Below are 27,460 nucleotides of genomic sequence, written 5' to 3'. Positions count from 1 at the left end.
TGTTCTCTAACATTCACATTGTGTAAAACTCTTATAACTTTCTTTTGTGTCACAAATAGCAGCTTGATGTTAGTTTTATGTGTTGCCCCACACCTCTGTACAATAAGTCAAATATGAAATGGCAAATGAAGAACATAATGTCCGAAGTGTTGACAGTTCTAAAATGTTTTTTACTTTGTTTAGAAGTCCAATACTTTTACAAAGTTTTTGTTTTATGTGTTTTAAATGAGATTTCCAATTAAGTTTATGATCCAGAACAACTCCTAAAAATTTAACTTCATTTACTCGTTCCACTAGATTGTCATCTGTAGTCATTGTATTAGAATCAACTATCATTTTGTTACCAAAAATCATAAATTTTGTTTTTTTCCAGTTTATCAATTATTTATTGTAATTAAACCACTCATTAAGTTTAGACATCTCACAAACCATATGGTCCATGATGTTTTTAATTCATTTCCAGAACAAAATTAATTTGTCATCTGTGAACAAAATGAATTGTAACATTTTAGACACCTCACAAATGTCATTAATATACAAAATAAAAAGCTTTGGCCCTAACACTGAACCTTGGGGGACTCCACATTTTATTTTTTGAAGATCTGATTTTTCATTTCCTAGCTGTACAAACTGTTTCCGATTAGTAAAATAACTACTTAGCCAATTATGAACTATGCCTCTTATCCGATAATCCTGTAATTTGGAAAGTAATAATGTGTGGTCAGTGGTATTGAATGCTTTTTTTAAGTCAATAAACATCCGCACTGTATATTGTTTCCTTTCTATTGCTGCTGTAATTTCTTCATTTAATTCTAATAATGTGAGGGATGTTGATTTTTTTGACCTAAACCCATACTGACTCTCACTCAGTAAATTATTTTTTTCGATATAATTATCTAATTTCTGAACAAACCATTTTTCATATGTCTATCACCATTTCTGAATTCTGGAATTACTTTTGCTAATTTCATTTTCTCTGGAAATTTGCCACTTTGGACAGACAAATTACAAATATATGTAAATGGTTTAATTATACATTCAATAGTTTTTTAATAATCATCATATCAATCCCATCACTATCAACAGATGTTTTAGTTTTACTTTTCCTTACTATAGTTAGAATTTCATTTTCACTTACATCTCCGAGAAACATTGACCGTAAAATTCTGCTGCCATACTGTACATTTCCACCTCTTTTGTCATTCATCTTAAATTTAACTGGTTAAACTGACAGCAGGTAAACTGGTGTGTCACCAGTTGTACCTTGGCATATCCGCTGACGTTGTCCCTCTGCAGTGAGCGGTTCTTCTGCCGCTCCTCGTCGTACCTCATGGCGGCGAGTTGCGCCTCCCTCCTCATCCTCTCCACACCTCCTCTCTGAGGACACAGATGGTCAGTGCTCAGGAAGCTCTCACTCAGCATTTCTACCTCACAGGTAGGAGGAGGCCTTACCTGACCGTGGGAGCCGGAGGCCGCTGTGGCACCATCGACCACATTCCTGAGACACAGGAAGTGACACAGAGAGTGAGACAAGTAGAGAGGAGTGAGAGGGTTCGTGGGTGACTCGTCAGGTGTAATGAAGGTGAGTAAGGTTCGTACCTGCTGTGCCTCCTCGGGTCTTCTGTTCTGGAAGAGCCGCTTTTCACAGGAGAACCCTGAACAGAGACAGGAAGTCACTCAGGGTTTTTCACAATAAAGTACCTCAGACAGGGAGTTAAAAAAAAAATTTCACCCATGTATTCATCAGTGGTCTCAGGTGTATAAATGACTGTTTAAACACGAAACTCCACTCTCCACCCTCCACCCTCAGAGATCAGTTTAAAATGAGTCACTGGTTGCCTAGCAACACGTATTGCTTCCTCAATGATGTGAAGCTGCTATTTCAGCAGACTGTAGTTAAAAGATGATTATCGCAGGGCGGAACCAGTTGGGGGTGGATGTAAGTGGCAGGTGCGACCTCCTGTGGGCGGAGCTCCTACCTCTCTGGTGATGCGTCTCTCGATGTAAGCCATGAACTGTGAGCTCAGGCTGCTCCTGTCTCCTCCTCCTCGACTCCTTCCCTCGTCCTCCTCCTCCTCCCCTGCACAGCTGTCAATGAAGTCTATCTGCTCCAACTCCACATCTGCTCAACACACACACACACACACACACACACACACACACACACACCATCAGACCAGCTGATGACGCAAAGAGGAAGTGTGCCTATTTCACCTGTTCTCTCTCACGTTTGGTGAAGCAGGTTCCTGACCCAACATGAGAGAAGATAAAGTCATCTTCATCATTAATCTTAAACTGGCTGTTAAAGTGGGAGCTCATTTCCATTAACTAACAGAAGGCTGCTTATCAGCACCCTCACCCTCTTCAGGGTCTGAGTCAGATATGTCCACCACTTTATCTGCTGAACGTCTCTAAACTGACGTGAGAACAGAGAGAAACCCTCACATGTCCCGTTAGCCAGCGCTGCTCCTGTTCCTCCTCCTGCTCCTCCTCCTCCTCTGTGTCTCTGGTCTCGGCTGATCTCGGCCACTCTCTGCGGCAGCTCCGACAGCTCCTCTGAGGGCTGGACACACAGGAAACAGTCAGGACATCATTCAGAGAGTCGGCTTTAGCGTGAACCGTCAGACGGGTTCGTGCTCCCTCCATTAGCATCAGTCTTTACATGAACATGTTTCCCTTAAAAAAGTGTTTCTGCAGCACTTTAAAATCTAAATGTCTTAGAGCTGCTTACATTCAGAGCAGTCAGTCATGCTCTTCTCTGCTGCAGGACACTGAATCATTGTGTTATTCTGGGACAAAATGAGGAACTTAAAGGTCACTTTGATGTGCAGTTTTATGGTTATTACAGTGACCTTACTCAGGCCCACTGATCAGCAGCTTTTATTAACCTCAAATTCCTGCTTGGCTCGTCCTCAGCTCTGGAATCGTCTCCCTCCTTAGATCATTTATGTGTTTATTTATGCATTTCTTTTTAACGTCACACAGCAAAGAGCCTCGGGGTCGGCAGGGCTCTCAAATTATGCCGGCGGCAGGTGCATTTTCCACCTACTCCACCACTCTGCGCTGTCTACTTTTTAATTTTCCTAAAAGAGATTTTTTGCGCCGTCTTCATTTCCAGCGCCATGTGGACGCAAGTGGCAATATTTACGTTCTTTCAATCTGAGCCATTTGATTGGTTCACGACTGCCATGTGACTATTCATATCATCTGCTGCCGTCATGGCTTTGGTCTCGGTCAGAAGGCGCCTGCTACTTTGACATACCCCTCCCCGCTACTCCAAAACAATTTGAATGCCCTGGGTCGGAGTCAAACCCGAGCTCACTCTGTTTTAAACTCACTGTGCCTCCCCAGTGTAGTTTTTTTTACATGTGAATCCTTCATTAATATTCTATTAATTATGAAATTATTTTATCCTTCCCGACAGCTTTGTTTTAACTGCTTGTTGCCAGTTTTACTTGCTGTGCAGTCACAGTCTGCTGTGTAGAAATGTGCTGTAGAAATAAAGTGAGTTTGCTGATGTTCGGGACCACGCAGCCACATCCTACAGCAGGGGTCTTCAACCCCAGGCCTCGTGCCCGGTGTCCTGCAGGTTTTAGATGTGTCTCTGCTTCAACACACCTGAGTCAAATATAGAAGTCATTAGCAGGACTCTGGAGAACTTGACTGCATACTGAGGAGGTCATTCAACCATTTGATTCAGGTATGTTGGATCAGGGACACATCTAAAAGCTGCAGGCCTGGATTTGAAGACCCCTGTTCTACAGCAAGAACCGAGCGGGTGACGAGTTTTAAACACACCATCGACATGTTTAACTCCCACAGCAGACTCTTCAGGATCCCGAGTCATCCGTGACCCATTTATTAAACCGAACAGATTAATGAACAACACCGAACCCCAGCTCAGTCCAACAACTGGATTTATATAGCACCTAATCACAACAAACCGTCACCTCCAGGTGCTTTATATTGTGAGGTAAAGACCCCACAGTGATACAGAGAAAGAACAACAGTCAAAACGACCCCTGTGAGCAGCACTTGGAGACAGTGGGGAGGAAAAAAACCCCACACACTGTGCTTAAACCACCAGTGTCATTCTTCATGGATCAGAGCAGACTAAACGTGTGGCTCACTGCACACACACACACAGACACACAGAGACAGACGCACACACACAGAGACACGCGCACACACACACACACACACAGAGACAGACGCACACACACACACACACACACACACAGAGACACACGCGCACACACAGAGACAGACGCGCACACACAGAGACAGACGCACACACACACACAGACACGCGCACACACAGACACACGCACACAGAGACAGACACGCGCACACACAGACACGCGCACACAGAGACACGCGCACACAGAGACACGCGCACACACACACACAGAGACACGCGCACACACACACACACAGAGACACGCGCACACACACAGAGACAGACGCACACACACAGAGACAGACGCACACACACAGAGACAGACGCGCACACACACACACACAGACACACACACAGACACACACACACACACACACACAGAGACAGACGCACACACACAGAGACACGCGCACACAGACACACACACACACACAGAGACAGACGCGCACACACAGAGACAGACGCGCACACACACACACACAGACACGCACACAGAGACACGCGCACACACAGAGACAGACGCACACACACAGAGACAGACGCGCACACACACACACAGAGACACACGCGCACACAGACACACACGCACACACAGAGACAGACGCACACACAGAGACAGACGCACACACACACACACAGACACGCACACAGAGACACACGCGCACACACAGAGACAGACGCACACACACAGAGACAGACGCACACAGAGACAGACGCGCGCACACACAGACACACGCACACACACACAGAGACACGCGCACACACACACAGAGACACGCGCACACACACACAGAGACACGCGCACACACAGAGACACACGCACACACACAGAGACACGCGCACACACACACAGAGACACGCGCACACACACACAGAGACACGCGCACACAGACACGCACACACACACGCACACACAGACACACACGCACACACAGACACACACGCACACACACACGCACACGCACACACACACGCACACGCACACACAGAGACACGCGCACACAGACACAGACACGCGCACACACACACAGAGACACGCGCACACACACACAGAGACACGCGCACACAGACACACACACACACAGAGACAGACGCACACACACACAGAGACAGACGCACACACACACACAGAGACAGACGCACACACACACACAGAGACAGACGCACACACACACACAGAGACACACGCACACACACACAGAGACACGCGCACACAGACACACACACAGACACACACACAGACACACGCACACACACACGCACACACACACGCACACACACACGCACACACACACAGACACACACACGCACACACACAGACACACACACAGACACACACACAGACACACACACGCACAAACACACGCGCACACACACACAGTGTCACACTAATGTGATAACAGGGAACTAAACACTCAGATCGGGAGGAGTGACCTGCTCTACGTGTGGTGAGTGATCACAGCCTCAGGAGGCTGCGCTGCTTCGGCCCGACGCACCGCGGTCGGTTCTCACAGCCGACTCCGAACCAAACGCAGGAAACCCGCCGTGGAAACTGACCGAACTCAACGACAGCAGCAGGTTAATGACCTCACTTCCTCTGCAGTTGTCAGGTTAGCAGAACTGAATTATTCTGGACTGCCGTGTCCGTGACCGCAGTCCCACACTTTCTCGTTTGTCATGAAAAACTGTTTTGGGCTCAAATAAATCTGGTTTCCTGGTTACCATGGTGACCACTCTCCACCAGGCAGCAGCACAACATCTTACAAACTGAACACCAACGAAACACAAATATTTAGTTCAACTGACTTGTTGAAGGACAGGTGTGTGTGTGTGTGTGTGTGTGTGTGTGTGTGTGTGAGAGACCTCATTGCCCAGCCATCTCTTGTCTCCACTGTCGACGCTGTTGAAGCCGGAGTCGAGTGCTCCATACGGACGCCCGGGGTAAAGCTCGTCCACGCTGACGGGGCAGACAGAGAGAGCGCGCGTCAGAGGCTTTTATTGTGAAGGTGCAGCAGGTACTGCGTGTACATGTGTGTGCTGTGAGTGCAGACCAGGAGCTGAAGGTCAGAGGTCGTCTGTCGTACTCTGGCAGGTCTGGCGTCGTCTTGCTGGCCTCCAGATTCAGGTACTTAAATATGTGAACTTTCCCTTTAATGCAGATCTGCACACAGGAAGAAGAGGGTTAAATCTGACCGGACACCCTGCGGTCGGACGCGTGTGAGGTCACTTCCTGCGTACCTGAGCCGGCGGGGTCTGCAGCGGGTTGTTGTCGAGGACGATGGTTTGTAGCTGTGTGAGTCGGCGGTAACAGATGGGGATGGAGGTCACTTTGTTACAGGAGAAGTCGAGACGCACCAGAGGAAGCTCGGCGAGCTCTGCGGTCACAGTTTATTCAAGAACAACGAAGCTGCTCACATTTGATCTTTGACAGCAAACACATTAGTGCATTTTCCATTTATTTATTTCAGCTTTTATAAAAAATTTTATTTCTTTTGGGGGAAAAAAATAAACAAATTTTTACACTTTATTGTTTAGATTTTACATTTGATTTTCATTGAGAGGATAAAGTGTATTGGTCCTTCACTGAACGTCCTTCTGATTTTGTTCCTCAGCTGTGAAAACGTCTAAAGGAGGATTTCCCGAACACGTCGAGACAAGCAGAAAAATGTGGGAGTGATTCTGTGTTTGAGGAGCTCTTCGAGGCCCTGAACACGCCACCGTGCCAGGAGAACATCGAGGGATGCTTTTATTTTCAGTCACAGCCTCGGAAGATTAAAATCTGGACCTCTGCACTTACAGCAGGTCTGGATTAGGATTGATTAATCTCATTATAGACCCAGTCTGAGTTAGACGGCTGCTTCTCTCTCTCTGCTGGTACCATTCAATTATTGTGGAAATCAGACCGCTTCAAATTTGACTGATTCCTCGTGCACTTTGGACCTCCTCCGTGGAAGTCCTGTTCAGATCTTGCTGCCTTGTCCTCCAGGGTGTCAAACTGTGACCCTTCAGCTCGATTCTCATGCTCAGGATGTGGATGAAGGTGCAGGAGGTAAAGGTGTCTGTGTTCAGATGGTTCCTCTGGATGTTCTCCCTCTGATGCTTCACTGACACAACGAAAGACTAAAACCACAAACTAAGAACCAGAAGCAGTTACTGTAGACCAACTCACACTGCAGAGGAAACATCTGTGGCAGCCTGCTGAGGATCTGTGAAGGCAGCCCTCTCACAGCCATGGAGTGTCTGAACCTGTCTCTCTTACCTGCTCTCCACCTCACAATATTCAGGCTAACACTGAAACTCAGACAGGCTGGAGGTAACCACGCTGAAACCAACTGAGCCTGAACTGAACACAGAAAAAACAAACACAGATCTCTAATAACGGGCTTCAGGACTCTCAGGTGTCATATTTGTTTCATTCAGGTGAGGTACTCAGTTCAGGTGTTAATCTGGGAAACACGAGCTGATGCTTGTGGTCAGAGCAGGATGTCTCTGAGGATGCCAAAAACTGCAGCTGGACACACCTGCACGTGCACAGGATGATGATCATGACAGGTTCAGGAGCACCACACCCTCTTCACCTGTTCACATGTCCAATCCAGAAGCATGGGAACTCCTCAGTGGGGATAGTCTGGTTTGATCCACAGGCACAGGTGTTTCATGCTGGCTGGCTCTGCACCAGCTGCATCCAGGTGTTTAATTTACAGCGAACCTGAACTAATGTGTGAATGAGTTCGCTGAGCTCATCTGACACAGAAGGGCACTCAGTGGAGCACATCCCTCACCCAGTAAACACTCCTTTTACTGGCCTTTAAATTTAACCAACTGTTCCTTATTCCACCCCAAACATTCCAGAAATTTTATTAAAATCCGTTCATAATTTCCCGAGTTATCCTGCTGATAGACAAACGTGACCGAGAACATAACCTCCCTCCACCCATCAGTGGGTGAGGTAATAAGTGATGAGTCAGCTACAGAGAGCCCAGACTCCAGGCTGTGAGTGCTGGGGTCACCCTGGTTTCATGATTCCTCCACAGCAGAGTGCGTCTGTGTGTGAGTGTGTTTACCTGGTGGCAGTCGGACCAGGTGGTTCCTCCTGATGTTCAGGTCTCTCAGAGCCTCCAGCTGACCCACCTGAGCAGGTAGAGTCTGGATCTCATTGCAGCTGACATCCTGCAGAGTGATTGATGATAATGATAATCAATAAGCGTTCTGACTGATCAGCGAGGAGGGCCGATGCGTGATGTGAGAGGACCCACCAGCTCGGTGAGGTGCCTCAGCGCTCCCAGCTCCTCTGGCAGAGAAACCAGTTTGTTGTTGCAGGCGATCAAAACCTTCAGGGGGAGGCTGCACACGACGGCGGGCAGGACCGACAGCTGGTTTCGACTGAGGGGAGAGGGGGCGGGGTCAGAGACACAGGTCTCCAACAATCATCAGTAAACATATGAGAAGTGTGCACGTGTCAGAGATATAACCACTGAACACAGAACAAGGAGGAAGACTACGAGACAAAGAAAACAAAAAATGAGACAATGCACATGAAGAAAAAGATGACCTCAACAAAGAAAACATTTAAAAATGAAGATGACGACAGAAGAAAACAAAAAGAAGACAACCATGAAGCTGAAAAGAAGACAAGAAAAAGATGAAGCTAGCAAACCAGAAGACAATGATGCCAATGATGAAGACAATGACAGAAAAGAGTATGACGACAAGAACGTGAACTAGAAGAATCTGGAGAAGACGACAGCAGATAAACACACAGATAACAAAGAAGAAGAAGTGGGGCTTCCAGGTTGTTTCTGGTCACGCTGATGAAACTAAAACTGAGCTTTTCCACTAAAAACAGACGATTCCAGCCTCCTGTTCACTTATCAAACCCAGGACCACGAGGAGCAAAACCAGGGAAGCCGCACCCACGAGGGACCCGCCATGAAGTTAACCCACGCGTGGACCCACTCATGAGGTGACAAAATGTCTGAGGACTTCCTGTTTGGTGCTGTGTAAATGGTAAATGGACTAGTTCTTATATAGCGCTTTTCTACTCAGTCAGAGCACTCAAAGCGCTTATACAACACGTTTTTTACATTTACCCATGCACACCCATTCATACAAGCACTTCCATGTTAACTAAGCTAAGTGCTTTTTTTTAAATTATATACCATCCACACACATTCACACTCCGACGGAACGGTCGGAGAGCAACTTGGGGTTAAGTATCTTGCCCAAGGATACATTGGCATGTAGCCTGGAGTAGCCAGGAATCGAACCCCTGACCTTCCGATCAGTAGGTGACCTGCTCTACCTACTGAGCTACAGCCACCCATGGAGCTCGTAAGACAGCAGGCTGAGCAAATGTGAACCTCACAGCTGCACAGTTACCACCCTGTGTGTGTGTGTGTGTGTGTGTGTGTGTGTGTGTGTGTGTGTGTGTGTGTGTGTTTTACCTGAGATTCAGGTAAGTCAGAGCCTGCAGGTTAACCAGGCCGTCTGGCAGGGACCGCAGACAGTTCTGGTACAGGTTCAGACTCTCCAGAGACACGAAGTGACAAACCTCAAGAGGAAGCTCCGACAGCCGGTTACGAGACAGATCTACACACACACACACACACACACACACACACACACAGCTCAGGTTAAACTATGTTATATCAAAGATCGGGAGGAGTGTGACGCAGATGAAGCTGATTTTACTTGAGCAGGTGAACCTGAGAGGACAAACACCAAAGGTGTTCATTTAACCTTCACACAGAAAACACACACGTACACCTTTTGAGCAAACCTCCAGTGTTCCTCTCACACTCCAGAGAAACACACAGCTCAGAGCCAATGCTGAGACAGTGACCACAGCAGCACAGAGGAACTTAGAAAAGCTGCCATTGTCTGTGACGCAGAGCAGCAGAAACCAGCACTGGTACCTGGATGTTTGATCTGTTTCTGATCTTTCACTGCAGGAAACTTGACAAAGTGCATTCTGGGTAAACTTTGAGGCTCATACGGGTGAGACCAGGTGAAAGGTCCTTTCTACCCATGTCTGATACAGGATCATCTTCCAGGCAAAAGCAGGTTTGGTCCTCAGACCTGCTGTGAAGTCGATTTGGATGCTTAAATGTGTTTTTCAGCTGTGAAAGTTTCATGTGGAGATCTGCTGAACTTATTAAGTAATGATGGATCAAAATGCTGGAAGAATAATCAAAAAGCTCCAACTTTCCACCCCCCTCTGTGGCACCAAACATAATGCTGACAGTTTGAGGGTGGGACACTCAGTACCTGCTCACTGAGTGAGAGGAATGGGAGATAATCAGAAATATGTGATGTTGTGATTGTAAAGCAGAGATATGGAGACATGAGCAGAGAACAGAGTGTTCACAGAAACTCAAAGAGGTATGAGGCTACATGACAATAATGTTTCTGCGAGTTAAAGCGATGCAGCTGCAAAGCCTCATCATAGCTCAGTGAGAGGAGTGGCTTCCAAACATTAAGATGCTCAGGACAGGTGAACTGCAGCCAAGTTCGACTTACAGATCAGAGGTCCTGGCTCTGCACAGCACGCCTTTGTTCATGTTTTAATCCTTCATGTGGACCACACATGCACCAATATAATCCCGCATATTACATGTCCTGGGTTAAATTAAAGCTAATAAACTCTACACATGATCCCAGTTAGCCAGTGAAGCTGCAGCCCCGCATTACAGGACGGCTTTCAGACAGCTCGTGGTGCATGCCGCTGTCACGAAACAGAAAACAGGAGAAACAAATCCACTGAGATCCCTGGAATAAGGAACAGGAGACCTTCTCAGTGGTCGGCTCTGCTTAAGGAACACAGTCTCACTCTAACAGAGTGACTTAATGAACACAGCCCAGTCAGTACTGTTATCAGGGCCTAAATATCAGCGCACACAACTACATCGATCCTGCACACCAGCAGGAAGATCCTGCACAGGTGGACCTGCACAACAGCAGGAAGATCCTGCACAGGTGGACCTGCACACCAGCAGGAAGATCCTGCACAGGTGGACCTACATCCCACCCGGATATCACCTGGCTCTCTGAGCTCCCTCTGCCTCCATCAAACACAGGCCACCTGCAGAAATGCGAAACATGAAGCTGAAAACACAACGCAACAGCAGAGAGGAACTTGCACAGAAACAAAGAAGTCGACACTGAGAGGCCGAACGGTGAATCCTCAGACAGGTGATGTTCAACCACCTGAGGACAACAAGCGTGCCACTCACATTTACGACTGAAAATAGACCCTCAGTAGAAACATCTGCAGCGCCATGCATGACTAAAACAGATTCAGACCAAGAAGCTCCTTGAAGCAGCAGCGACAGCCTCCCACACGGCTGCGGGTTTTACCCCAGGGCGGACCATCTCTGAGGGTCATGTGACACTTACACTTCGAACAGAGTCGTGACCCCCCCCCCCCCCCCCCCCCAATACACCATCACGTGATTCCAGTGTTGGTGACCTGTGATGAAGGCCTTTTCTGGCACTACAGCCTTCCTCAGCAGCAGTTTTTAGACAAACCGCGGAAGGCCCGGTTTGGGCCGCAGGCCACAGTTCCCCACCCCCACTGATCCAACATGCGGTTACAGCTTCACTCAGCAGCACCTGGGAGGAAGTACACACTCACTTCCTTTTGTACAGCCGCCTCATCATCATCATCATCATCATCATGGGACACACACACACACACACAGGCGCGCGCACGCACACACACAGGCGCAGGAAACACTCCTGTCTGTTTGTTTCCTGGCTCGTGCTTCCTAGTGTCCAGCGGAATGATGAAACCTGACCAAACACGTTAAACTGTGACGTCATTACGGGTTGACACACACCGGATTTTGGATTCAGCGTAATTTAGAATGAAGAAAAACAATAGAATGAAATGGAAGCAGGCCATGGCCATCAGCATGACGTCTTTCAATCAGCTGATCGATAATCAATACCGTTTGTTTTGATCTGTGCGTTTGTTTTGTCCAGCATGCCGGCCTGGCGCGTCAGGGTCGGGTGGGCGGAGCGGTTTCTGGATTTCTCCTATCCAATCAGACCTTAAGAAAAACAAAACAAAGCCAGACAGGTGCGTGGTCACCTTTCGGCTCTGCCTCTTAAGTCAGAAATCGGGGTCAGCCTCCCCTCACCACAGTGACCCCGGTGACCCCGCACGCTCCTTCGGCAGTGTTTACATTTTCTCGGCGGCAGAGCTAACATGCTAACAAACAAACGTCCAGCTGTAGGGGTAGAGCCGCCACCCTGACAACCCCTCACCGCAGCCCCGAGCCTGGCCACAGCTTCAGAGTAGCTGCGCTAACGCTGCTAACATGCTAAGAGCGGCTAACCGCGGCTCTGCTGCGGGCTCACGCCTCACCCGTCAGGGATAAAAAAATCTCTGAAGGCCGGTACGGCCCCTGGATTCCACCCTGTGGCGCTCCTTCCGCACAGAAAGCCCAGTGAAAGCAGCAGAGTCACGACACGGAACCATTTTCCGGAGCTGCGGTGTTTGTCATCATACCGGCCCTGACGGTGTCCGCAGCCTGAAGCTTGGACCTGACTTTCCCCCCAAAAAAACACATAAAAATGGTCTGAGTACCTATACAGCACAAGCAGCCCAGCTCCGCGGGGCCGGGTCCCCGTGCGCGGCTCACTCACCGGCCCTGGTGGTGTCGGTCAGGTCGTGGTTGGCGGCGCTCCGGGGAAACTCCTTCAGCTTCCTGCCGCTGAGGTTTAGGCTCCCGGTGGCCGCGGCTTCATCCAGCGCCCGGTCCAGAGAACGGTTCCAGGGCGCCGGACCCGCCGGTCCCAATCCGTTAGTGTTTCCGGCGCTGCTGCCGCTGCCCCCGACAGTGAAGCTGAGTCCGGCGCCGTCCGCAGAGCCCAACAACACCGAGGCCGCCATTACACGCTCCGGCTGTTAGCTCGGTGCTAACCGCTAACTCCCACCCTAAAGTCCAGGGCGGAGCATGCGCACTGCGGCGCTACCTGGGCGCGGAGGTGGACAACAGGCAGAGCGCACGCAATACTACTGTAATACTGCTAGTACTACTATAATACTACAACAAACGGACTGAGCACACGCAGTACTTCTGTAACACTACTATAATATTGTAACAGACAGAACACAGTATTGCAACGTATTACTTACATGTGTACACACTGGGTTTCTATAAGCTCAGTAACCTAAAAACTGCTGCCATCAGGTTAACAGGATGAGGGTGGAGAGGAAGTGTAAAGCAGAGCTTCAGGAGCAACAGAGGGATGAAGCTGAGGCTCCAAAGCATGAAGAAAGTGCTGCTGAAGCTCAGGTAAGGAGAGAGGTGAGGATCAGCGAGCAGCAGGATGGCTTCATGCACCACAGATGAGATGTTTGCTTTGACAGTGTTGATGGAGAAGTTGGAGAAGGTCAGAAGGAGCTTCACTGTGACTTTGTGGATCCAGAGAATCCAGATGATAGGCTGCTGAGAGAGGAACTGTGGGACTGCATGAAGAAGTCAGGAGTGGCAGAGAAGGATGTCAGGGTGGTGCAGGACATGTATGAGCACAGAAAGACAGTGGTGAGGTGTGTGGTAGGAGTGACAGGTGGGTTCCAGGTGGGGGTGGGATCACATGGATCTGCTCTGAACTCCTTCCTGTTTCAGTGATGATGGACAGGTGACATCAGGCAGGAGTCTCTGTGGACTACGATGCTTGCAAGTGACACTGTGATCTGCAGTAACAGTAGGGAGCAGGTGGAGGTATGCTCTGGAGAGAAGAGCAATAGAAGAAGACAGAATCCATGTGTATGAATGAGAGGGAGGCAGGTGGAAAGGTGAAGATGAAGGAGCAGAGGGACTGAAGGCGGATGAGTGGAGAGCTGAAGGTGTTCAGATCTTCACTGGGAGCAAGTCCATCAGAGGGATAGCTCTGAGTCAGAGAGGCTCAGAGGGTTTGGATGTGCAGAGGAGCGAGGGTGGATATGTTGGAGAAGAGGAGGCGCTCAGAGGAGGTTCATGGATGAAGGAGGACATGCAGAGGGTTGGAGTGACCAAGGAGGATGCTGGGATAGGGTGAGATGGAGGCAGACGATGTGCTGTGGTGCCCCCTAAAGGCAGCAGCTGGAAGAAGGGGAGGAGTCGTCCCCTGCTGGACATTAGGCAGAATGCAGGATTCAGTTTTTATTATTCTGGTTTTATATAATAATCACGTGACTGGCGGGGACGCGTCAGGAGCACGAACAGGACTTTTTAAAAAGAAAAACGGGGGACGCTTTACCCGTGATGTCATACGTTCCACACACTGCATCTCCCAGAATTCACAGCGCTGTCGCATATTGACGCATGCGCATCGACGCAGTGTCCAGGGTCGGGAATCATGGCGACGTACGTGGACATCCTGAAGAGCGAGTTTCCTGAGATTGACTCGGAGCTTTTCGACTACATCACAGGTGAGAGGACGGGGACGGAGCCGCTGTCCGCTGGCCCGGAGCCGCCGCCCACAGCCGGCCTTCACGCCCTTGTTAGCCCGCCAGCCGCGGCTCTTTAGCTGCTGAGCTAACGAGCTAACCGGGTGACAGCATCCGGAGCACGGACACCGGGTAGCACGGCATGGCCGGGAAGCTGGACCTGAACCCGGGTCAGCACGGCTGGAGACACCCGCAGGAAGCGGAAACATTGAAACAGCATTAGCGAGGAAACAGAAATGTTAATCCTGTGAGTCACTGTCAGGCTGGAGGTTTTATTAATCATTTTATTGATTCCGGTCCGGATGAGACGCTCCTGTTTGGGCTCCTGAGGAAGTCTGACATGACTCAGGTTTCTCCTCCATCGTCCTCCTCAAAGCCTCCTTACCGTCCACATGCTTTCAGATTAGTTTAGAAGAGTCAGGATCTTCTGCTGAGTGCAGGTAAAGTGTGCTGATGTTTCAGAGAGAAGGACTGAGATTGTGTCTGTGTTGCAGGTGTTCTGGACGGCGGCGGGGCAGATTTTGAGGATGGTGAGGAGGTTTATGAAGCCATCGGCGGCGTCCTGCAGGAGGTGTCTGCTGACGGGAAAAATGAGGACGACATCAGAGACATCTGCCTGCAGATGTTCAACACGCTCAAACTGTGAGGACGCGGTCAGCAGGTCTGCTCTGGGCCGGTGGGGGTCGGCTGATAAAGTGAAGGTGTGTGTTTGTGTGTTTCAGGAACAACCATCGCAGCGCTGAGCGGCAGGTGCTGCTGGACGCTCCCGTGCAGCTCTCTCAGATGTCTGCAGACAGCAGTAAGTTTAGACCCGGCCGAGGTCACGCTGCTTCTACAACAGAGCGAAGTCAAAATAGCTAAAATCACCAGCAGGCAGACAGAGGTGCACACGAAGCAGACAAACCGCACACACTCCTGTGCGTTATCCCTCTTATCAAAGCAGAACATGAACACTGGTGTGAGCTCACCTTAAAGCGTTGAGACAGTCACAGATGGTTAATGAGAAAGCTGGAGAGGTCAGGTGTGGGAGGGAAAGTATCTTGATGAGATCAGATCGCGCAGATCCCTCCTGCTGTGGTTCCACGAGGCGCCCTGAACTCTTCATGAGGTTCAGGAAGGATGTTGCCTCCTTTGTCTCAGGGGGCGTGACGGCAGGCAGCGCCGCATGTTTTACAGCAGGTGCTCTTCCTGATGCAACACCAAAGGCAATTTGTGTCTGTGGCTGAAATTGAACCAGCAACCATTCACTCACCAAGTGTAACTAAAATTCACTTTATTTCCCAATGACACCGATGCTTTGTGGAAAGAAGTGTGTTGACATTAATAAACTCACTAAACAAAAAATACAGGCAGAAATAGAAACAGTGCATGAGATGAAAACAGACTTTTGGATGGGGTTAGTATGTTACAGACACACACACTGACCCTTCACTGGACCGCCTTTAGCTCCGATGGAGGCGTGCTGTTGCCGTGGTTTCCATGAGCTCATGCAGTGTTATTTCTGTCCAGCGTTGCATTAAGTGAAGATGTCGTAGTGATGCTGCAGAGTCGGAGCGCCGTGTGAAGTCCCAAATACTCCCAGTGCTCCTTCACAGTTGAGCCGGCTGAATCCTGGATTTGTCTTCTTGGAATTTGTCTGTTCCATCAGGAAGAAAAAAATCCACTGAAGGATAAACCTGGTCCTTCAGGATATTCAGCCAGTCAGCTGACCCCATTTTTGGGCAGGACAGCTTTGCCCCGCCCCCACAGGCTGTAGGGCTGCAGCTCAAGTTTATTTTGGTAGTCTAATAATCTGTCAATTATTTTATCAATTAGTCAACGATTATTTCAATCTTACCTCACCTGTTCAAGCCTGCCCACCTGTTCACATCACCTTGTTGTCTCTTCTCACAATTAAAATAATGACCCATAAAAATACGAGTTTGAAACTAATCAAATGTATTTTTAACAATGTGATATCACAAAAAATATAAAATAAACAATACATATTAAAGTGAATGCAGTTTTTATTTTTAAATGAAAATATGTGCAAATAAATAAAAATGGCCTCTGTCAAAAAGTTCAAATAAGGCTTCAAATTAAATCAAAAAGATTTTTCCATCCAAAACAGCTGAAAAGTTTACAGATGATTCAGTTCATGCAGAGGTTTATTATTCTGAATGAACGCTGATATTAATGTGAGGAAAACAATAGGAGCCAACGTAGCTGCTCCTGTTGTCCTTCACTCGTTAGCTAACATCACTGAAATGGTGACGCTCAGCAATCATCATCCATGAAAGCTTGTTTCAGGTAAACTAACACAAACATTAACAGGTATCAACGACGCACTGACGTACCCATCCAGAGCTGACCTCACAGCTCCGGGGTGCCAGCGTTTTAAACTCTCAGCATTGCAGTGTATGGCAGGCCGTTTCAACATAAAATCTGTTTGTCTGACTATCCGTAATTAAACTTCAGATATCTAAAACTACATTTTGACTATCCAGAATGGTAATTTAAGATATCTTCAATTACATTTTGATGAGTCAAAATTCCTTTCACGATATCTCAAATGACGTCACCGGATTACGTCAGGTCACACATCCGTAATTACAATTTAAGATATCTCAAACGTAATTATGACTAGTCAAAATTATGTTTAAGACATCTGAATTAAGCGATTGCGGGTAAGCCCCCTTGTGCTGTACTGAGCTGTCCAAACAATTGCCTGTGTAGAATTTCAGGTGGCTGCAATGGCGCTGGCTGTTGTGGACAAAATTGTAAGAAAATGCAACAATCTGCAAATTAAGAAATCCGCAAAAAAAATCTCTGATTTTATGGCAGGCTGTTTTAACAAACTGCCTTATAAACATTCTGCCAAAATGCTCGACAGATTACTGATTCAACATATCAGTGATTTCATTCTGACTAGTCAGAATGTTAATTTAAGATATCTTAAATATAAAAGTTCAAGATATCTGTAATTCATTTGGAGATATCTTAAAAGGAATTTTGACTAGTCAAAATTACAGTTCTAGATATCTCTAATTTAGATTTGCCTAGTCATTATTTGCTTTCAACATATCTAGAATTTAATTTGCACTAGTCAAAAGTATATATCTCCTATCTAAAAATACATTTAAGATATCTTTAATTAGAATTGACTAGTCAGAACAAAAAGCAAGATATCTCGAATTCACTTTATAACTAGTCATAATTTAATTGTAGATATCTTAAATTTAAGCCTCCATTCAACTCAATATTAAATCTGACATAATTTCTACTAGTCAAAATATAATTAGAGATATCTTGATTTACTAATGCGTCTAGTCATAAACATACCTGTCAAGTTTTGTATTTAAAAATTACTTTGATAAGATTCACCTGAGAGAGCAGTAACTCAGTAACTTTGTTACCTGCACACTGCTCCGGTCACCCTTCCTTTAAATGAGTTCTGTTTGTTTTAAATCACTTTAATGTGCCATCGACGCCTGTAAAGAGCTTCATGCAAATAAACTTTATTAATATTATTACATATTGATTGGATGACATGTATTGATCCACGTACCTCCTCCTCTCCAGTTTCCGCAGCCAAAGACGCTCAGGGTATCTGGATGATGAAACGGCCTCAGAATACGGTATGTACTGGAATCCTGTAACATTTGTGACGTTTGTGTTAAACTGGCTGCACAGGACTCAAGTGCAGTCTGACAGAAAAGAAGACAAAAACTCTGATTAAAATTTTAAAAAGCTGTATGTTTAAGTTGTGATGGACTTTTTTTCTTCACAAAGTAAATAATCAATCAATAAACCTTTGAATCAATCTGCAGATTATTTGATAACCATTAGTTTTGATCTGCATGTGTCTGCATTGCTTCACTTGTAAATATAGGACGATCTTCACTCACCTGTTGTCACATGTTCACCACATTTACCTCCTTTGACTTTGACTCGTCCAAAAACTTAAATTCAAGTTGAAATATTTGACACAGTGAGGAGATCCAGCGAACCTCCACAAACCATCTCTCAGACTGTTCTGAGGTTCACGGGGAGGCTGCTTTAAATAGATCAGCTGATCTGAGATCTGGTTTGGTGCTTGAGTTTTATTGGTTGACCCCTGGAGCTCTTTGGTCACACCTCACATGTAAAAACATCATCTTTCCTGCTCTGCTGTGATATTGAATACAGCATCACGTCCTAGACGTGCTCCTCAGGTAGATGCTTCTGAAGTGTCTGCAGCAGTTTGTGCCTGAGTGTTGGCTCGTCTCTCAGATAGAAGCACAGCAGGTGTGATTGAAAACTACTCTGCTTTACCTCTGTGTCTCAGACGGTCGATGCCAAGAAGTTGGAGAAAGCTGAAGCGAAGCTGAAAGCCAAACACGAGCGCAGGAATGAGAAGGACTCCCAGAAAGCCTCCAGTCCACCGTGAGTCCACAGTCCACCGATCCTCACCTGCACACACCTGTGTCCCTCTCACCTGTCCTCCTGTCTCCTTAGAGTCCTGGAGGAGGCGTCGGCCAGTCAGGCCAGCAGTAAGAAGGACAGCCGAGTCGACCAATCAGGGAAAAACCGCAGCTACGACATCCGCATCGAGAACTTTGACGTGTCCTTCGGAGAGAGGTGAGCGTTCAGAGACAGTCAGCAGGGGGCGCTGTGGGGACGGCACAGCATGTTTTCACGTTCTGCCATATGTCAGGTGTCTGCTGCAGGGGGCGGAGCTGAGCTTGGCGTCAGGCCGGCGGTACGGGCTGATAGGTCGTAATGGCCTGGGGAAGACGACACTGCTGAAGATGCTGGCGAGTCGCAGCCTTCGCGTCCCGGCTCACATTTCCATTCTCCACGTGGAGCAGGAAGTAGCAGGGGACGAGACGTCGGCGCTGCAGAGCGTCCTGGAGAGCGACACGGTGCGGGAAGAGCTGCTACACGAGGAGAGGACGCTGAACGCCCGCATCGCCAACGGAACGTAAGGAAACCGCCTACCGGTGATTTAAGCTTCAGTGGGAAACCTACACCGTAACCTGATGTGCAGCTCCCGAGAAAGGCCCGATTCAGAGTCTTTGCAGAGCTACGACGTAACCTGCAAAAGTGGCCGACGTCGCTGCCGACATTCATGCAGCTGCGTTATGGGTTATTCACCATGCGGTCATGTCCCGCTGTTTTACAGGCTGACAGAAATTAATAAAATGTGGGATAACATTTCCTTCCGGGGTCCTCGCTCTCTGTGGTCAGGTGTGAACGTGTTTGTCCCTTTAGTTTTCCGTCACGTCCACTCCGATAGTTCCAGCAGTCGTCCTCCAGGATTTTGCTGACATCTGTGAGTCCTCATATCGATGCTATGATTATAATTCCTTATACTGAGATGATGATTATTATTCTCTGACTGATAAATTAAAAAACTGCAGGAAAAGTAGCTGGAAATGCACGGGAGGAACTGACTGTGCTGAACGGGCCAATCACAGCAGACGTGTAGTTAAATTTCTCAGGAGGTGCACGTCAGCAAGGCATAATGCAGAAACTCTCTAGCTGTAACTGCTGCAGAGACTCCAGCCAATGAGAGCGCAGCAGGCAGTGTGTTTGTCCAATCAGCTGTTTCTCATTCGTGTCGCTGCTGTTTCAGGGCCGACGGGATGGAGAGCGTACGGCTGTCGGAGATCTACGGAAAGCTGGAGGAGATCGAAGCTGACAAGGCGCCGGCCCGGTAACTATGAAAACCACACCACACGCTGCTGTTCTTCTTCACTGGTGTTTTACACTGCGGCTGATCCACAACAGAAGAAAGTAAATTCATGACCTGAAGAAATAAGAGATGTAATGTTCACATGTAAAACGCTCCTGCAGGTCGTTAAAGGCTGAGGCCATGCTGTGTTTAAGACTCATAGATAAACTCGTAGCCAACGACCGCCAGCTTCATGTAAGTGACTGAGAGGCCTGCTGCGCACTCTTATTTATCAGCTGGCACGAACAAGTACGCACTGAAAATCAACACAGTCACATTTATGTTAGGATGCAAACATTTTCATCCCGTGCAGGTACACAACATTACATCAGCCCTAAAACCTCCAGCCCCGCCAGAACGCACACACATGAACAGCCATGCTGTTTAATCACAGAGCCAACTGAGCATGACTGACATTAGCATCCATTGTTGTGTGATGAGAAAAGATCAGAAAATGTGTGTTTTCACGCAGCTGTTTCATTGCTTTGTGGATTCAAAGGCGCTCTGCACTCAGCCTGAGCAGCAGCATGTGGTGATGAGCAGCGGCGTTTCTGTCCCTGCAGCAGCAGTAAAAAGATCCCTCTGCTGTGAACAGCTGTGATCAAATTCAAACTGCTGCTGCCTGTCGTGCGGTTCCCACAGGAACCTCCTGATGTGGAAATACCTGCTTACACAGGGTTTCTGTGGGGTATCTAAAGGCAGTAAATTAAATGAGCTCAAATTAAGGCTATTAAAAAGTAACAAGCAGAATCTGACTTGGTAGTAAATTTTTCATCACCCCTTCAATATATTTTGACTTTTCCATTGATGCAGACTTTTTGTTTTAAGTGCATTTAACTCTAAAATCTGTATAAAAATAAAACTACTCAGCAGGACCTGACCTGACGTCGATAGACTCGATTGGTTCCGCTGTGCGCATGCGCGGTGTTGCAACCACCTAATATGTTGAGACTAGCGATGACCCGCATATGTCTATAGGCTTAAGCCGGTCATGGGGAATGATCGAGAGGCATTTTGTGAAGTGTGCAGAAAAAATATAAATTTGACCTGGAACGGTGTGACGACGATGGAGTCACACCGTTATCCACTATTTACCAGCAGCGGATTCGTGCGGATTAGCCACAGTTACACCTTCAAGTCAGTGGGATAAAGTTTTGTCTTTGGTGAGAGATGGGCGATCATCTTACATGGCTTAGTGCTGTGAATTCACCGCCACCCCAAAAAAAGGCTGCTGCTCGATTTTTTGCTGGTAGTAAAAATATTGTATAGGTAGTAAAAATAGGTAGTAAAAGGTAGTAAATTCAACTCTAGGATTCTTGTATAAACCCTGTTACACCTGCTGATGATCGTTTCTCATTAAAGTATTTTACTCAGGGGCGCCCGGGTGGCTTAGTGGTGAAGCCAGCAGCGACATGCATATGCCGCGTTGTGGTGCAGGCGGCGTGGGTTCGAGTCCCGGCCTGTCGCCAGTTTGCCCGTGTGTCTTTCCCTCATTTCCTGTCTCTCCACTGTGGATAAAAGCCGCTGTCTTTTTACTCAGAAGACTCTGGAGCTTGAAAAAGGCGACTGGACTTCTTTTTGTTTCTTGAAGACGTTTCACCTCTCATCCGAAAGGCTTCTTCAGTTCTCAACCAAATGGTGGAGAGACCCAGGTATTTAAACCCCTGTGGGCGTAGTCCCCTGGAGGTGTTATGACCCTCTATTGATCATGTGCGTGAACACATTTAAACCCACAGGGGTTTAAATACCTGGGTCTCTCCACCATTTGGTTAAGAACTGAAGAAGCCTTTCGGATGAGAGGTGAAACGTCTTCAAGAAACAAAGAAGCAAAAAGAAGTCCAGTCGCCTTTTTCAAGCTCCAGAGACTACTATGACCTGGATGACTGAGAATCTACACAGACATTTTACTCAGAAGAGAGAAATGAACCAAAACGATGGATGAATGTGTCGGTTTGAAGGCCCACACGTCCACGCTAAGAGGCTGCGGTCCAGTTACAGCTTCCTCACTCAGCTGTTTTTCTCTTGTCCAATCAGAGCCTCCGTCATCCTGGCTGGTCTCGGATTTTCTCCCAGAATGCAACAGCAGGCCACAAAGTGAGTCAAGTGTCCTCCGCGCACACACCTATACACACACACATACACACACTTCAGCAGGTTTAGCAGTGTCTGTGTTTTCTCTGTGCAGGGAGTTCTCTGGAGGGTGGAGGATGAGGCTGGCACTGGCCAGAGCTCTGTTTGCACGGTGAGTGACACACACACACACACACACACACACTACACGTTTTAATATCAACACAAAAACAGCTGCTGGTCAGTGTAAAGATGACAGGAGTCCACAGATTGAGGCTCAGCTGACGATTTCTTCTTCTCTGGTTTGTTGTGTGCAGGCCCGACCTGCTGTTGCTCGATGGTGAGTCACATCTTCCTCACTGCAGATCTCATGGGAGGAGGAGGAGGAGGAGTGCTGTGGTGGGATTGTGACGTATTCATGTTTTGTGTTTCAGAGCCCACCAACATGTTGGACGTCAGAGCCATTCTGTGGCTGGAGAACTACCTGCAGGTCTGAACTTTAATTCACATGAACGTGAGCTCCTCTCACCGGAGGCAGCGGGCCTCGTTCACGCTGTGTGTGTGTGTGTGTGTGTGTGTGTGTGTCTCTGAATGCTCTTAGCTCAGTTTGTTTGTACTCTGAGAATAGGCTGCGGGCCCAGTTTGATCCGAAGTGCACCGGACCAATCAAACTAAAAACTTCTGATCCTTGTTTTTTAAAACTGAAATCCCTAAAATGTCTCAGAAACTGCTCATAAAATAAAGCAAAAAGAAAAAGCTTCAGCTTCTAATAAATGAACCCACTGCCAGGTTTCACCAACACATGAACATAGTTTCATACAAACGGTGGTCGGTCTGAAATGCTCGGCACGTTCACGTTCAGATTGATAAAACGCTCCCATCCCGAGGAAGGGCTCGGGAAAGCTGCGCCTCTCTGAAACTCTCCTGGTTTCTGACTTCAGCAGCACTTCTGCTGAGGTGAAGTGAGAAACGGGGGCATGGCAGTATGCAGACTGTTGGTAGCTGATTGGTGAGAAGTTGGTCTGTGCATTGTTCCCTGAATCCAGCAGTGATTTTGTGAGAACATTCCTACACACACACCAGCAGATGAGGCAGGAGCCCTAACCTCTAATCGTCTCCCCCGCAGACCTGGCAGTCCACCATCTTGGTCGTCTCCCACGACAGAAACTTCCTGAACGCCGTGGTTACAGACATCATCCACCTGCACTCCCAGAGGCTCGACAGTTACCGCGGCAACTACGAAAACTTTATTAAAACCAAAGAGGACAGACTGAAGAACCAGCAGAGAGAGTACGAGGCCCAGCTGCAGTACAGACAGCACATACAGGTACGGACGGCTGCAGGACAGACAGTGCACACAAGGACTGCTCTCTGTGCAGAAGCTGCCAGAGCATCTTGTGTTTGTCCTGTCTTTAGTGTCAGTGACCCAGTGATGTGTCTGTAGATAAGAACACGTTGCTGTGATAGCTTCACCTGAGCCCTGAGAGCAGGACTCAGGTGAAGCTGGTGAGAAGCAGAGAGCTGAACCTCCCAAATGCTCCTTAAAATGAGGTCTGGACCCTCTGTAGGACAGGAGCTGAGTGCATTTTGGTAACGGCTAATATAATAAACTGTGTGTGTGTGTGTGTGTGTGTGTGTGTGTGGGCAGACTGACCAACACTTCCTGCTGCGTCTGTGTTTCAGGTTTTCATCGACAGATTTCGGTACAACGCTAACAGAGCGGCTCAGGTCCAGAGTAAACTCAAACTTCTGGAGAAGCTGTGAGTGCTCGCCGTCCTCTGACCTCTGACCTCCTGTCTGTGCTGCCTCTTTGTGTGCTAACTGTTGTTGTCTCCTGCAGACCTGAGCTAAAGCCCATCGAAAAAGAAACTGAGGTCATGTTACGGTAAGCAGATGAACTCTGACCTGTGATCACAGACAGTAAGTGATGGATTCACTGATGTGTTGTGTGTCGCTGCAGGTTTCCAGATAACTTTGAGAAGTTGTCTCCCCCCATCCTGCAGCTGGATGAAGTCGAGTTTTACTACACTAAAGACCAGCCGCTCTTCTCTGGACTCAACCTATCCGCTGACCTCGAGTCTCGGATCTGCATCGTACGTGTGCTCAGTTAAATGTGCAGCGGTTTCCATTGCTGACACATCTGTATGAGATTATGTGTTAACACTTTACAGCTGCCTGCTGTTCTTGTTTTTGATTTTAAACCTGGCAAAACTGTGAGAATGAATCATTCAGAGGATGCTCGTCCTGCCGTCGCTGCAGAGCGAGTCATGATGACTCAGAGCAGCGTGAACAGGAAGTGCAATCATTACTCAGCTGTGCTCGCTGTTCAGACTGTTGTTTCCCTGCAGGTCGGTGAAAACGGTGCCGGTAAAACCACCGTCCTCAAACTGCTGATGGGCGAGTTGACGCCGGTGAGCGGAGTACGGCAAGCTCACAGGTAAGACAGCCAATGGAGCAGTCAGAGCAGAGTTTGCTTACCTGTGGGTCAGCGTGTACACCTGTCTTACTTCAGGAAGCTGTCACACTGGGAGCTGTGGAAAGCTCAGAGTGCAGAAAATACCATTTAAAGAACCTTTTACAGCGAGTTTAGGGAATTCTTTGCTCTGATTGGATGTTGAACTCTTGCTCCTCTTAGAGACTGTTTTATTCTTTGCTTAGGGAACTGTTTACCCTCCAGGAAGCACAACGGTTAGCAGACGAGCCGATACTGAGGCGTACGGCTGCCTTTTGCTAATTCCTCGGTCATTTGTCTTTGAAATCTTCTGAAACTTTGCATAAAGACTCTTTGGATAACACTCTACAAAATATGTATTTTACATTTTCCAGAAATGCCGTACATCGATGTTTAATCCTGACTCCTGCCTTATTCCTCAGCTGACTCTTTTGAAAGCTCGGATTCGATGTGCAAAGCTCTACAAAATGCTTCAGACACACTTTTTATTTTAAATGTTTTACGATTTGGAAATGAGGGAAGCATAAACCCGTCTCAGCTCAGTGATGTTTGACCTACTGTGAGGTCAGTTTCCATTCCAGCTCATCACATATTATATGAGTAAAACTGACAGTGGCGCTCTGAAGGCCAGCAGGTGTCTCCCAGTGTGATTCCACTTTTCCTGTACTCGAGGAATGTTTCGCTCTGTTTAGGAGTCACGGATGCTCTGTTTTGTTTACGGTTTTCTGGGTACGGACTGATGCCGCGCCGTGAGCACGTGCTGTTTATGCTGATCATAGAGGCGTGCTGCATGCGTAAACCTGCAGGAAACTGCTGCTGACTTTCTCGTCTCATCAGGAACTTGAAGATCGGTTACTTCAGTCAGCACCATGTGGACCAGCTGGACCTGAACGTCTGCTCTGTGGAGCTGCTGCTCAACAGGTTCCCTGGTAACTATAGCAACAGCTGCATCAACAATGACAATACCGGCTGCTTCGTGTCGACGTCTGATCGGCCGCTGTGTTTGCATCACAGGTCGGACAGAGGAGGAGTACCGCCACCAGCTGGGAGGTTACGGTATCACCGGAGAGCTGGCTACGAGGCCGGTGGCCAGCCTGTCAGGAGGACAGAAGAGCCGGGTGGCCTTCGCACAGATGACCATGCCATGGTAAGTGCTGCTGCAGACCTAACCTGCAGGGTCTAGACTTCCTTCACAGAGGGGGCGGAGCCCGCCTAAAGGGCTGTTTGATAAAGTCATCAAAAAATTTACAGCCACAAAATTGGTGTTCACAGGTTTTATGGAAGTGAAATATTGGATTAAAATAGGATTATGATCCATTTTAATCCATGGATGGATGGATTTATGATTGAAATATAAAATACATATGTTATCTCAGTAACGACAGAAGAGAAATCTGCTTATATTTGGCTGATGAGGGGATGTTCATGGAGGAGCATCGTAGCTGCTTCCCATTTTAGCGCCTGGCTGCAGCCTTCCATCAAGCGGCACTTTGCTGCCCCGGCAGCAGCCACACCTTCTGGTCGCCGCGGTCTGAGGGTTTCAGGGATGGTCAGACATCTTTTACGTTATCTGCCGAGCAGCATTTTATTCACAGGATGTGAGTCATTATAAAAGAATCTCTTTAATAAAACGATTCATAGCATTAAAAACAGGCAGACTCCGCCTCTTCCGTGGCTAGATTGATGAAGCCCTTCCTGTGTTTATAGTGATGATGTCATCTTTGTTTACCTCAGTCCAAACTTCTACATCCTGGACGAGCCGACGAATCATCTGGACATGGAGACCATCGAGGCTCTCGCTAAAGCTCTGAACAAATTCAAAGTGAGTGTGTGTGTGTGTGTGTGTGTGTGTGTGTGTGTGTGTGTGTGTGTGTTCTCACCTGTGTGATCATGTGCTTCAGGGCGGGGTCATCCTGGTGTCACACGACGAGCGTCTGATCCGGATGGTGTGTAAGGAGCTGTGGGTGTGCGAAGGCGGGAAAGTGCAGCGCATCGACGGCGGATTCGATGAGTACCGGGACATCCTGCACGAGCAGTTCAAGAAGGAGGGTTACCTGTGAGGCTCTGCCCACTGCCGACTGACCACACCCACCAGTCACATAACCACACCCCCTCCATTATGATACGTCGCAGCAGTCAATCGGCATCTAGAGCGGACCGGAGGACTTTTTCTTCTCTGAACTGTCTCACCTGCTCCTCAGGTGATCTGCTGTAAGCTGATTGGTTGTTTCTGGTCACGTGGTGAGGTCACAGGGAACTCTGCAGGAGGAGGGGTCATCAGGAGCGGCTCAGATTATTTAAAGAGTGAACCTGTCGTCTGTTTGTCGTCACATCACAGCTGATTGTGTTTTGTATGGCGGAGCACCGCGTCAGACTGACGTCACATTTACATCAGAGACGAACCAAATAAAAGCATCACATCAGCCTGCCGCTTCTCTTCTTCAGCTTTCACTCTATAAGTACCTCAGTGCAACCTCGGCTTTATTTCAGGAACGCGGCGTTGACGCTGCGGAGCTGCAGCTCCTGTTTCCTGATCCAGGTACAGCTGCCCAGCTGACACACCAAAAAAAAACCATTAAAAATAAGTCAAACAAATACAACAAATTATATTCAAATGGCTTTTAC

The 27,460-nt window shown here is 47.8% G+C and overlaps 2 protein-coding genes across 4 annotated transcripts in view; one reads left to right on the top strand and one right to left on the bottom strand.

Annotated features, from left to right (window-relative positions):
- The window catches only part of lrch3 (leucine-rich repeats and calponin homology (CH) domain containing 3), a 34,175-nt gene extending 21,054 nt beyond the window's left edge, over positions 1-13,121 (bottom strand). Inside the window, exons 1-12 of the mRNA XM_030744797.1 lie at positions 12,830-13,121; positions 9,625-9,769; positions 8,437-8,563; positions 8,245-8,350; positions 6,419-6,555; positions 6,232-6,341; positions 6,044-6,137; positions 2,446-2,563; positions 1,980-2,122; positions 1,600-1,655; positions 1,453-1,498; positions 1,264-1,377 (exon numbers count right to left, since the gene is read on the bottom strand). Coding sequence (XP_030600657.1) covers positions 1,264-1,377; positions 1,453-1,498; positions 1,600-1,655; positions 1,980-2,122; positions 2,446-2,563; positions 6,044-6,137; positions 6,232-6,341; positions 6,419-6,555; positions 8,245-8,350; positions 8,437-8,563; positions 9,625-9,769; positions 12,830-13,076 — 1,443 coding nt within the window. The 5' untranslated portion in view covers positions 13,077-13,121. The remainder of the gene's footprint in view (positions 1-1,263; positions 1,378-1,452; positions 1,499-1,599; positions 1,656-1,979; positions 2,123-2,445; positions 2,564-6,043; positions 6,138-6,231; positions 6,342-6,418; positions 6,556-8,244; positions 8,351-8,436; positions 8,564-9,624; positions 9,770-12,829) is intronic.
- A 245-nt stretch (positions 13,122-13,366) lies between these two features.
- On the top strand, positions 13,367-27,258 carry abcf3 (ATP-binding cassette, sub-family F (GCN20), member 3). 3 transcript variants are annotated; one of them, XM_030744800.1, is made up of 21 exons: positions 13,367-13,482; positions 15,113-15,260; positions 15,341-15,417; positions 18,180-18,235; positions 18,925-19,022; positions 19,095-19,217; positions 19,294-19,560; positions 20,215-20,295; positions 22,348-22,407; positions 22,499-22,555; positions 22,701-22,723; positions 22,818-22,873; positions 23,510-23,710; positions 24,067-24,143; positions 24,224-24,268; positions 24,344-24,476; positions 24,732-24,820; positions 25,673-25,764; positions 25,850-25,982; positions 26,570-26,657; positions 26,737-27,258. In XM_030744800.1, the coding sequence occupies exons 2-21, from the start codon at positions 15,241-15,243 to the stop codon at positions 26,893-26,895; spliced, it is 1,935 nt and encodes a 644-aa protein (XP_030600660.1). In that variant the 5' UTR covers positions 13,367-13,482; positions 15,113-15,240; the 3' UTR covers positions 26,896-27,258. The 3 variants fall into 3 exon arrangements, with proteins under 3 accessions (XP_030600660.1, XP_030600658.1, XP_030600659.1); XM_030744798.1 differs by lacking the exon at positions 13,367-13,482 and adding an exon at positions 14,462-14,600; XM_030744799.1 differs by lacking the exon at positions 13,367-13,482 and adding an exon at positions 14,758-14,865.
- Positions 27,259-27,460: the final 202 nt, after the last annotated feature.

Source organism: Archocentrus centrarchus, chromosome 13 (genome assembly GCF_007364275.1).
Source record: "Archocentrus centrarchus isolate MPI-CPG fArcCen1 chromosome 13, fArcCen1, whole genome shotgun sequence".
Taxonomy (NCBI): Eukaryota; Metazoa; Chordata; class Actinopteri; order Cichliformes; family Cichlidae; genus Archocentrus; species Archocentrus centrarchus.
Note: the sequence above shows the minus strand (reverse complement) of the source record. Positions and strands in the feature narration are given on the sequence as shown.

Excerpts from the sequence above, each read along its gene's own strand:
- abcf3 (XM_030744798.1), top strand. The coding sequence starts at position 14,528 with ATGGCGACGTACGTGGACATCCTGAAGAGCGAGTTTCCTGAGATTGAC. Across the intron at positions 23,711-24,066 it reads AGTACAGACAGCACATACAG|GTTTTCATCGACAGATTTCG; the intron begins GTACGGACGGCT and ends TCTGTGTTTCAG. Across the intron at positions 26,658-26,736 it reads AAGCTCTGAACAAATTCAAA|GGCGGGGTCATCCTGGTGTC; the intron begins GTGAGTGTGTGT and ends CATGTGCTTCAG.